This window comes from Rana temporaria, chromosome 7, assembly GCF_905171775.1.
Source record: "Rana temporaria chromosome 7, aRanTem1.1, whole genome shotgun sequence".
Lineage (NCBI taxonomy): Eukaryota > Metazoa > Chordata > Amphibia > Anura > Ranidae > Rana > Rana temporaria.
This window is the reverse complement of record NC_053495.1, coordinates 180,549,177-180,561,752: the sequence shown is the minus strand read 5'-3', so window position 1 is coordinate 180,561,752 and position 12,576 is coordinate 180,549,177. Positions and strand designations below refer to the sequence as shown.

Genomic DNA, 12,576 nt, shown 5'->3' with positions numbered 1-12,576 from the left:
CGCCGGCGTAATTTCTTTGTGGATCTGCCCCAAAATGTGAATGGCAGCTGCACTCACGATACTACATACAACAATGTTTACAAAGACACTTCACAAAAAAATATTAATAATAAGTGCATGTCATATTCAAACATAATACAAAGTGCGAAAAAAGGAATCAAACAAATTTAATTCAAATAATCGTAAATGAATCGACCACTTGGATACGCTCTCCTACTCTCCTCCGTTGCCCCAGTAACGACGTCCCATACGTCAAAACGTATGTCGAGCGGAAGAAATAGCGATTATGTCAGCACACTCGCCAGATGCTGCGTATACTGAATGTATTTTTGCTGTTCTTGTGAGTATAATCCCCCGTATACACGATCGGATTTCTGACGGAAAAACCTTGGATGTTTTTTCCAACGGAATTCCACTCAAGCTTGGCTTGCATACACACGGTCACACAAAAGTTCTCTGAACTTTCGTGACGTACAACACTACGACGAGCCGCGAAAATTAAGTTCAATGCTTCCGAGCATACGCCAAATTGTTTCCGAGCATGCATGTTTTTTTCCCATTGGAATTCCATACAGATGAACAGATTTTCCGATAGGATTTTTATCCATTGGAAAAATTGAGAACCTGCTGTCAAACTTTTGCTGGCGGAAATTCTGACAGCAAAAGTTAGATGGAGCATGCACACTGTCGAAATTTCCAATCAAAAGCTCACGTCGGACTTTTGCTGGCGGAATTTCCGATCATGTGTACGCGGCATTAGTCTTTTTTTTTTATTAAACTGCTTTTATTCTGGATATTGCGCAATGAGGTTTTGCCTTCCCTCTATTTGAGTGTACCATGCTCCATTTACACCTGTGAGATCAACATCAGGCCATATGATATTTTACTGAGGGGAGTAAAAGAGCGCATCCAAGTGGTCAATTAATACACTGACCTGCCAGGGTCAATAAGGTCGTTTTTGGCCTGCAAGGGTAATATCTTTCCGGTAAGAAGCTAATTCGCACTTTTGGAGTGGAGCACGTATTTGGGTGTTAAAAAAATAATTATAAAGGGCGCAATTAGACAAATTAATTAATAAAATATACAGTGTCATTCAATTAATAAAGTGCACAATAAATCAATAAATCTGAAAAGTCCATAACAAGCACTATGGTCAATTCCTCTGTATATGCTCTAAGTCTAATGCCCTGTACACACGATCGGTTCGTCCGATTAAAAACGGTCCGATGGACCGTTTTCATCAAACGAACCGATCGTGTGTGGGCCCCATCGTTTTTTTTCCCATCGGTGAAAAAAAATAGAACCGGTTTTAAAATGTTCTGATGGTTAAAAAAACGCATGCTTAGAATCAAGTCGACGCATGCTCGGAAGCATTGAACTTCATTTTTCTCTGCACGTCGTTGTTTTTTACGTCACTGCGTTGAACACGATCAGATTTTTAACTGATGGCGTGTAGGCAAGACTGATGAAAGTCAGCTTCATCGGATATTTGATGAAAAAATCCATCGGTCCGTTTTCATCAGACGAACCGATCGTGTGTACGTGGCCCAACACCGTATTATAATCCACATATGGAAATAGAAGGGACGATGTAATTTAAACAGTATTTAGTATCACTTTAAAGCAGCGTTCCACTCAAAAGTGGAACTTTCGCTTATCTGCCCCACCCCCTACAGTGCCACATTTGGCATCTTTCAGGGAGGGGGGAACGGGTGCCTGTTTTTGACAGGTCCCCTTCCCCACTTCCAGAGACAGTTCAGCCCCCCCCTCCTCTGCCGCCATGTCAATTAGCAGTAGGGTACCGGCTGTGAAGCTGAAAGGCTTCACTGCCGGTTTGCTTTACTAGGAATGGCAGCGACAGCACCAGACAGCCGATCTGGCAGGTAAGTGTCCCAATATTAAAGGTCAGCAGCTACAGTATTTGTAGCTACTGGCCTTTAATTTTTTTGGTGGGTTGGCCAGATCACCTCTTTAACCACTTGCTTACTGGGCACATAAACCCCCTTCGTGCCCAGGCGAAATTTCAGCTTCCGGCACTGCGTCGCTTTAACTGACATTTGCGCGGTCGTGCGGCGTGGCTCCCAAACAAAATTGACATCCTTTTTTCCCCACAAATCGAGCTTTATTTTGGTGGTATTTGATCACCTCTGCGGTTTTTATTTTTTGCGCTACAAACAAAAAAAGAGCGACAATTTAAAATATATATATATATATATTTTACTTGTTGCTATAATAAATATCCCAAAAAAAAAAAAATATTTCAGTTAAGGCCGATACGTATTTTTCGACGTATTTTTGTAAAAAAAAAAAAAAATCGCAATAAGCGACTGGTTTGTGCAAAAGTTATAGCGTCTACAAAATGGGGAACAGAATTATTATTTTTTTTTTACTAGTAATGGCGGCGATCTGCGATTTTTATTGGGACTGCGATATTGCGGCGGACGTATCGGACACTTGACACAAATTTGGGACCATTCACATTTATACAGCGATCAGTGCTATAAAAATGCACTAATTACTGTATAAATGTGACTGGCAGGGAAGGGGTTAACACTAGGGGGTGAGGAAGGGGTTAACTGTGTAGCCTGGGCGTGTTCTAACTGTGTGGGGGGAGGGGGGTGACTGGGGGAGGTGACCGATGCTGTGTCCCTATGTACAAGGGACACAGATCGGTCTCCTCTCCTCTGACAGCACGTGGAGCTCTGTGTTTACACACAGAGCTCCACGTCCCTGCTGTGTTACCGACGATCGCGTGTACCCGGCGGACATCACGGCCGCCAGGTACACGCATCGGCTCTTCAGCGATGCGCCGGGACAGTGTTTACCCGCTGCGCGCCCCCCAGGGGCATGCGCGGGTAATGCACTTTAAATGACGTCCAAAGACGTCCACTTGGCACTTGAGAGCCGCGCTGTTGACGTCTTTTGTCAATAGCGCGGGTCTCAAGTGGTTAAGTGAGCGTTAAAAACCGGGGACATGTCTAGGGTCATATCCCCGACTTTCCCTGGAGATTACAGCCAGCTGACAGTTATGGAAGTAAAGCACAAGCTGTTCCTTACCTTGGCCATCCATGGTCATCTGATGATATGACGGAGTCACAGTACGCTCAAATAGACGCTGCCTTCATGGTGGTACGATCGTCATCAATAAACGGATAGCTAGAAAAAGAAAGTAAAAAGAGTAAGTTGCTGGGGTTGGATGGAGGAAGCAGACACCAATATATACACAGCATTAGAAAATCTGGAGGTTTCTACATCTAAAAGTTACAAAAAATAAGTATTCACGCAATTCAAGAAATGTGTTTGAAGGCCGATTTCATGAACCAAAAAGAAGACGGGTGACTCAGCATGCTGTGCAAATATGCAGATGGCCTGACTCAAGGGCAGGACAAGTGAAGTAGATGCCTAAGGGCCTAAGCAGTTCTTAGAAAGCATAGCCACTTCAAAGTTTTACTTTGTAGACATGCCAAAGAGATCAGCTTGATAGAAATAATCTCACCAATATGTGTTTTTTTTTCATCCTACGTATAATTTCTAAGAATATAATTTCATATGCAGTTCTGCTTCCTACCTTGCAGTGTTGCACTTCTCTGCTCACAATAATAATGCTGACTCACTAGAGACAATTCACTCCCTGTGTGGCTGATAACATATTTCAAAAGTTGTTGAAGCTGAACTGAAGGAATGATCATTTTGTCAAAACTTACATTGCCACAGATTGGTAAATCCTTCATATATCACATCCGAAGCACCAGGAGGGATGCAGAAATTCACTGTAGTAGACCGTACTGCAGAAAGTCAGCGCTCTCCCTTCTGGGTGCTGCTGAAACGACTTGCATTCTGTACAGTGAACACAAGAGGTCGCTTGCTCAGCACCTTCACCATTCAGAGAACATCTTAAGACCCCTTTCACACTGGGGCGGTTTTCAGGCGCTATTGCGCTAAAAATAGCGCCTGCAAACCGACCTGAAACAGCGGCCGATGTTTCTCCAGTGTGAAAGCTAGAGTGCTGGCAGGACGGAAAATAAAGTCCCGCTAGCCGCATCTTTGGAGCGGTGAAGGAGCGGTGTTTATACCGCTCCTCCACATCTCCTGCCCATTGAAAGCAATTGGAAACACCGCGGCTATACCGCCGGCAAAGCGCCTCTGTAGAGACGCTTTGCAGTGGTTTTTAACCCTTTTTTGACCGCTAGCAAATAGAGTAGCGAAATTAGCGGTAAAGCACCGCTAAAAATAGAGGCAATTTTTTTCGCCACCGCACCTCCCACCCCAGTGTGAAAGGGGCCTAAAGAAAGGCCCAGCTTACGGCACTTCAGGCTTTAGGGAGGCCTGACTGTGGCTATTGGCAGTAAAATAAATGACATTGTCTGTGGTCAGTAGAAGGAGGAACTGTGCCTCATAATGGGCATTATTGATAGGAATAAAACCCTATTGTTGGTGTCATTGGAAGGAATAAAATCCCATCATTGGTGTCGGTGGAAGGAATCATCCCCCATTGTTGGTGTAAGTGGAAGGAATAGAGCCCCATCATTGATGTCAGTGGAAGGAATAGAGCCCCATTATTGGTGTCAGTGGAAGGAAAATCTGGTCTTTATGGAAAAGTGGCAAGAAGAAAAACTTTTTTGAAAGAAAGCCATAAGAAGTCCAGTTTGCAGTCTGCGAGAAGCCATGTGGGGGACACAGCAAGAGAGCCCCATCGTCGGTGTCGTTGGGAGGAATAGTCCCCATTGTTGGTGTCAGCGGAAAGAATAAAGTCCCATCATTGGTGTCAGTGGTAGGAATAGTCCCCCATTGTTGGTGTCAGTGGAAGGAATAGAGCCCCATTGTTTGTGTCAGTGGAAGGAATAGCCAACATTGTTGGTGTCAGCGGAAGGAATAAAGTCCCATCATTGGTGTCAGTTGGAGGAGTACTGCCCCATTGTTGGTGTCAGCGGAAGGAATAAAGTCCTGTCATTGGTGTCAGTTGGAGGAGTACTGCCCCATTGTTGGTGTCAGTGGAAGGAATAGGTACTGCTGGTACTGACATCATTCCCAAACCATGGGTTTCTGTTTTAACTTTAGTGGAATACAGGCCGGCTCTTTTGTCAACTGGTATAGCGGTGGTGATTCACTGATCAGGGCCGCTGATAAGGCACTACAACGAGTCCTGTTGTACTTGGGCCCAGGTCCCATCAGCTAGACAGGGGAACCCAGGGCAACTTTTTTCGTTTCTGGATACATTTATTTTACTAGGCCACACCCTCACTCCTACTTGCTTACCAGGGCTTAAATTACATTTACCTAGGCCCCATCAGGTTAACAGAGGGGCCCAGGAGGTGGGAGCAGAGAAGGGACTTTGTCATTTTCAAGGTGTAGGTGAATAAAGTCAGTGCTGCTTTTTTGCTGCACCCTGGGGGTAGGTGGGGTGTAGGCGTGGTTGGGGGGGCCCCTTTAGACGGGCTGTATGGGGCCCCATGATTTCTAACAGTGGCCCTGCTGAGAATGATAATGCTATATATATGTCCCTAGCCATTGAGGCACCTACAAAGGTAAGTGCAATATTTTGTTTTATTCAAATAAAGAAGAGTTTTTTTTAACATATTATACAACAAGTTCCCCTCTCTGTTCCCTTTTCTTATGAGCAAAGTATCTCCGAATTCCTTTGAATGAGTCATATACACCTAGAGGATTAAAGAGAAAAGGCAAAGTCCCCCCCCCCCCCCTTAAAAGCATTTTGGACCTGGTGTTGTTTAACATAGGTCCATCTGTTCTGGTGAGTTTAGGCTGTCCAAAGGAGAATGCACCAGGTGGCGGATCACATTTATGAACTATTTTTTTTTATTTAATTTTTTTACATTTATGACTTTTTGGTGAATGTGTACTGTCTTTTTCCTTTTTTGTATAGTGTTTATTGATATTATATACAGTATACAGTGCCTTGAAAAAGTATTCACACCCCTTGAATTTTTCCAAATTTTGTCATGTTACAACCCAAAAATTGTAATGTATTTTATTGGAATTTTATGTGATAGATCAACACAAAGTGGCACATAATTGTGAAGTGGAAGGAAAATGATAAATGGTTTTCATTTTTTTTTACAAATAAATATGTGAAAAGTGTGGCGTGCATTTGCCAAGAGGCCCATGGTAACTCTGGAGGAGCTGCAGAGATCCACAGTTCAGATGGGAGAATCTATTAGTCGTGCACTTCACAAATCTGGCCTTTATGGAAGAGTATGAAAAAGAAAGCCATTGTTGAAAGAAAACCATAAGAAGTCCCGTTTGCAGTTTGTGAGAAGTCATGTGGCGGACACAGCAAACATGTGGAAGAAGGTACTCTGGTCAGATTTGACCAAAATTTTACTTTTTGGCCTAAAAGCAAAACGCTATGTGTGGGGGAAAACAAACACTGCACATCACCCTGAATACAACATCCCCACCGTGAAACATGGTGGTGGCAGCAACATGTTGTGGGGATGCTTTTCTTTAGCAAGGAAAGGGAAGCTGGTCAGAGTTGATGGGTAGATGGATGGAGCCAAATACAAGGCAATCTTAGGCCCCGTACACACGGTCGGACAAAACCGATGAGAATCGGTTCACCTCTGAAGTGGCCGTACGGCCTGATATGTGTACACACCGTCAGTCCAAAATCCGATCGGGTCAGAACGTGGTGACGTCAAACACACGACGTGCTGAATAAAACGAAGTTCAATGCTTCCAAGCATGCGTCGACTTGATTCTGAGCATGCACGGGTTTTGAACCGATGCTTTTCTGTACTAACCATCGGTTTGGTCCGATGGGGCAGCGGTCCATCGGTTCGGTTTTGAAGCATGTTTTAAAATTTTGGACCGAAGGAAAACTGACCGATAGCCTATACACATGGTCGGTTTGGTCCGATAAAAATGAACTTCGGTTCATTCTCATCGGACCAAACCGACCGTGTGTACAGGGCCTTAGAAGAAAACTTGTTAGAGTCTGCAAAAGACTTGAGACTGTGGCGGAGGTTCACCTTCCAGCAGGACAACGACCCGAAACCTACAGCCAGAGCTACAATGGAATGGTTTAGATCAAAGCATATTCATGTGTTAGTTAGTTAATTGCCCAGTCAAAGTCCAGACCTAAATCCAATTGAGAATCCATGCAAAGACTTGAAAATTGCTGTTCACAGACGCTCTCCATCCAATATGACAGAGCTTGAGCTATTTTGCAAAGAAGAATGGCCAAACATTTCACCCTCTAGATGTGCAAAGCTGGTAGAGACATCCCCAAAAAGACTTGCAGCTGTAATTGCAGTGAAAGGAGGTTCTACAAAGTATTGACTCAGGGGGGCTGAATACAAATAAACACCACACTTTTCTCATACTTGTTTGTAAAATATTGTGAAAACCATTTATCATTTTCCCTCCACTTCCCAATTATGTGCCATTTTGTGTGGGTTTATTGCATTAAAATCCCGATAAAATGCTTTTACGTTTTTGGTTGTTACATGTGGAGAATTTCAAGGGGTATGAATACTTTTTTCAAGGCACTGTATAGCTTACATTTATGAGTGATTTTTTAAATTTGCTTTAATGCAGTATTGGTATAATATTTGTGCATTGTTTGCACCTATGTAACAATTTGTATTTAACCACTTCCAAACCGCTGTACGTCTTTATACGGCCTAACTTTAAAGATGGATATCTCGGTAATGGCAGCAGCTGCTGCCACAACCGAGGTATCCATCTTTAGTGTCAGCGGTTCTGTTAACGATAACGGCGGTCTCCGCGGCGGATTCGCCGCGAGATCGCCGTTATCGGCGGCGGGAGAGGGGCCTCCCGCCGCTCTCCCGCGCCCTCCGCCGCTTACCGGAGCCGTCGGTAGCGGCGGAGGAGATCGGGTGCGTTCGGCTGCTGACTGGGGACGAGACTGAAGGAAAAATCTCCTTCGCCTGTCCCCATAGCTCTGCTGGGCGGAAGTGACGTCAAAACGTCAGTCCCGCCCAGCCTCTTAAAGAAACATTTGTTTTTTGTCATTTGAAAAAATGACAGTTTCAATTTTTTTTTTTTGCATTTTAGTCTAAATATGAGATCTGAGGTCTTTTTGACCCCAGATCTCATATTTAAGAGGACCTGTCATGCTTTTTTCTATTACAAGGGATGTTTACATTCCTTGTAATAGGAATAAAAGTGATCTTTTTTTTTTTTTCCAGTGTAAAAAATAATAAAATAAATAAAAATAAAAAGGGAAAAAAAAAAAATGTTTTAAAGCTCTAAGTACGCCGTACGGGCCTATTGATTTTGACGTGGACGTAAACGACGTAACTCCCGATTTGCGGACGACTTACGCAAATGATGTCAAAAATTCGAACCTCGCGGCGGGAACGGCGGCCATACTTTAACATTGTTATTCCACCTCATAGGTGGAATAACTTTAGGCCGCCTAAGGCCTTACGGAAATGACGTAATTCGACTGCGGCAGGCTGGCGTACGTTCGGGAATCGGCGTACAAGCTAATTTACATAATATACGCCGGCCGCAATGGAAGCGCCACCTAGCGGCCATCCGAAAAATTGCAAGCTAAGATAGAACGGCGCAAGCCGTCCTATCTTAGCTTTGTTTAAGCGTATCTCTGTTTGAGCATACGCTTAAACATACGGTGGCGTAGATTCGGAGTTAGGTCGGCTTATCTACTGATAAGCCGGCCTAACTCTTTGTGAATCTACCTAATTGTTTGTACTTGGTTGATACACTTGGTTTATCAGTAGCAGCTTGTTTTTACTATGAAGATTTCAAATAGTGATTATAAAGATCACCTTGTAAAACAACCCATTCAGTTTAAAATAGAAATGAAAGGCAAACCACTTGTGTATAGATATTAAAAATCACTATAAATATCTTTATTCCCCCTTTTTTATAAGTGATCACATTCCCTCTGTTCTAAGCTGCATAAGAGCTAGGGGGAGGAGAAGCAACAGAACACTGAGCTTCCCAGTAAAAGGCTGTGAGGGGGGTGTCAGGACAAGTCTGATCATTGGGGGAGAGCAGGCCGAGTTCCCAGCATACCTAGAGAACTGGCCACAGTGTGCTCTCCTGCTTGGTGTGGTCAGTTTTTAATAGGAAAGCTGAGGGACTGGCAGGTACACCAGGGATTTCACACAAAAGAAGTGATACAAAGAAAACAGGAAACTGTTCAAAGAAGTACATGGTACAGCAGGCACATATCAGGAATATGAAATGTTGGGGTAACAAACACTTTAAGTGGGCTTAGCACTGTCAGTTAACTCTTAAAGTGGTTGTAAAGCTTCGTGTTTTTTCACCTTAATGCATCCTATGCATTAAAACACCTTGTACTCTCCGCCTTACCCCCCTGTCCCTGTTTTACTTACCTGAGCCCCGAACTTCTGTGTGCTTGTTTCCTGCTTCGCTATCTAAGCGGCTCATCGCCATTGGCTTCCGCTGCTGTCAACGGAGGGCGGGTCCTAGTCATACACTTGGCAGCTATGGGGTTAGCTCTTGCGGGGAGGAGCCACCAGAGCCGCCATGGGACCCCAGAAGAGGACGATATGTGCCAAATCCTGGAAGAGTCTCCTATTCAAAAAGGCTACCCCAACCAAAATGGCTACAAAAGGTCACCAGGGATCGCAGCGTCCAATCAGACAGCTGCTCTCCCAGTGAGGCCTACAGAGGCTTCAGAGGAACTATGTTCCTCTGAGGCCCCGTACACACGACCAGTTTCCTCGGCAGAATTCAGCTTCCGACCGAGTTTCTGGCTGAATTCTGCCGAGAAACCCGGCCGTGTGTACACTTTCGGCCGAGGAAGCCGACGAGGACCTCGGCGAGGAAATAGAGAACATGTTCTCTATTTCCTCGTTGTTCTATGGGAGAACTCGGCCCGCCGAGCTCCTCGGCGGCTTCAGGGCTGAACTGGCCGAGGAACTCGATGTGTTTGGCACGTCGAGTTCCTCGGCCGTGTGTACGAGGCCTGAGTCTCTGCTTCATCTACATAGTGGCAAGACACCACCTGCTGGGTGGAGTGAGAACTACACCTCCCTACAGCCTCCACCCAGAGATACTGTGCAGAATAAAGCATAAGAAGTCAATGAGGGGAAGATCAGCTGCAGAAAGGCTACAGGCAGTACAAGGTGACTCATCCTTTTCCTTCTGCTTGTCATTTTTGGGCACAGCTTCCACAGTCCAGGTCCTCTTTCAAACAAAAATCACAGTGAGTCACAGAGAGTGCCCTCTAGTGGCCAATCTACAAATCTCAATACAAATGATACAATACCAAAAATATGACTAACAAGCTTGTAAAAATGTGTCACACTTTAACACCTTGAAGACAGTTGCGGTGCGTCCATAGTGAGCGCAGGGGCACCACCCCCTCTCTCCTGCACCCATCAATCTCCAATAGATAGATTCATGCATTGCATGAATTTATCTATTGTTGCCACTGCCACTCACTATTCAGGTGCTCGGCCCCCTGTTGAGCACCGGCCATCTGAATTACAGCAGTGGGTGTGTTTTGGAAGTGTCTGATTAGAGCCATAGGCTCTTATAGGCTTCCTGATTAGAGACTATGGGCTGTACGTTCCCTGTTTAAACAGTGCTGTGTTAGGGAATCGCTTCCCTTACACTGACCCGCCTCTCAGCCAATCAGGTACACTGGGTCTGGTTACCGGTCACCTGATTGGCTGAAGCCACAGGCGAGTAGAGATGACATTGAGGACTCGGAGGGAGCATGGAGGAGAATGGCGCTGACCCCAGAATGGTCAGTGCCGGGCGGGGGGCAAACTGGCTGCATTTGATGGGGAAACTGTCTGCATTTGAGGGGGAAAACTGTCTGCATTTGATGAGGGGAAAAACTGTCTGCGTTTGAGGGGAAAAACTGTCTGCATTTGAGGGGAAAAACTGTCTGCGTTTGAGGGGAAAAACTGTCTGCATTTGAGGGGGAAAACTGTCTGCGTTTGAGGGGAAAAACTGTCTGCATTTGAGGGGAAAAACTGTCTGCATTTGATGGGGAAAACTGTCTGCATTTGATGGGGAAAACTGTCTGCATTTGATGGGGAAAACTGTCTGTATTTAAGGGGGAAAACTGTCTGCATTTGATGGGGAAAACTGTCTGTATTTGAGGGGGAAATCTGTCTGTATTTGAGGGGGAAAACTGTCTGCATTTGATGGGGAAAACTGTCTGTATTTGAGGGGGAAAACTGTCTGCATTTGATGGGGAAAACTGTCTGCATTTGAGGGGGAAACTGGCTGCATTTGAGGGGGCAAACTGGCATCATTTGAGGGGGCAAACTGGCATTATTTGAGGGGGCAAACTGGCATCATTTGAGGGGGCAAACTGGCATTATTTGAGGGGGCAAACTGGCATCATTTGAGGGAGCAAACTGGCTGTATTTGAGGGAGAAAACTGGCTGTATTTGAGGGAGCAAACTGGCTGTATTTGAGGGGGCAAACTGGCTGTATTTGAGGGGGCAAACTGGCTGTATTTGAGGGAGCAAACTGGCTGTATTTGAGGGGGCAAACTGGCTGTATTTGAGGGAGAAAACTGGCTGTATTTGAGGGAGCAAACTGGCTGTATTTGAGGGAGCAAACTGGCTGTATTTGAGGGGGGAAACTGGCAGCATTTGAGGGGGCAAACTGGCGGCATTTGAGGGGGCAAACGTGCGGCATTTGAGGGGGAAAACTGGTGACAATTGATGGGCACAGTGGCTGCATTTGATGGCACAGTGGCGACAATCAGGGCCGATCCACCATATAGGCTCAATATGCAAGCCACTTAGGGCCCCGCAAAGCTGTGGAGGGCCCCCCAAATTACTACAGGCCCCGCCTGGTGAGAAGTCATTTTCGGCCCCTCACCCCGCTTCTCAACTCGCTGGCTGCATGGGAGAAGAGGTAACCCCGCTTCTCACTTTAATGTAAGATGTCATTTCCGACGGCAGAACACCCCCTCTTTAATGTGACATGTCACTGTCGGCAGCGCCCCCCCCCCCTCAACTTTAATGTAACATGTCATTTTCGGTAGCTGCGTTTGATGGGCACAGTGAGGCTGCAATTTATGTTTTTTTTTTTCAGTTTGTTTGCAACCCCCCCCAAAAAAATTGAGCACCAGCCGCCACTGCTTGAAGACCACAATGTCCAGATTAACGTTCTCAGAGAACAATAAAGCTGAACTCTAGGTGTGATCTTAATTGCATTGGTCTAGCTTGGGCTGAACACAAAAGGAGTTCCCGCTCTTTCCAGGCAGTGAGCTTCACCCCTTTTCTTTTACTGTGAGTTTTGGCATGTGACAAAACACGCATTTCCTAGCCATGTTTGGCATCTCATCAACAACTTTCTTCCTAGAATAGGATCCAAGGAGAGCCCCAAATTATTATAACACGGGGGAACCACTTGCAGAAAGCACCAGAGGACTATGTAATCACAATCGTATTTATTTTCTTTTTACCATTTTGTATTTCGGTGCATGTTTCCTTAAAAAAAAAAAATGAAACGCACTGGCCTAGACAAGTGTACGCGACACCACATTCCACTGAGATACAAAACACTTTTACACCAGAAAGGAAAAAATGTTCAGGAGGGAAAAATCCTCAATAAGTGCGAAATTCACATTTT

General features: G+C 45.1%; 1 protein-coding gene across 1 annotated transcript in view; it reads right to left on the bottom strand.

The window, feature by feature from the left end:
• Nucleotides 1–12,576, bottom strand: part of DDAH1 (dimethylarginine dimethylaminohydrolase 1) — a 241,853-nt gene that overhangs the window by 156,339 nt on the left and 72,938 nt on the right. Inside the window, exon 3 of the mRNA XM_040360560.1 lies at nt 3,058–3,156. Coding sequence (XP_040216494.1) covers nt 3,058–3,066 — 9 coding nt within the window. The 5' untranslated portion in view covers nt 3,067–3,156. The remainder of the gene's footprint in view (nt 1–3,057; nt 3,157–12,576) is intronic.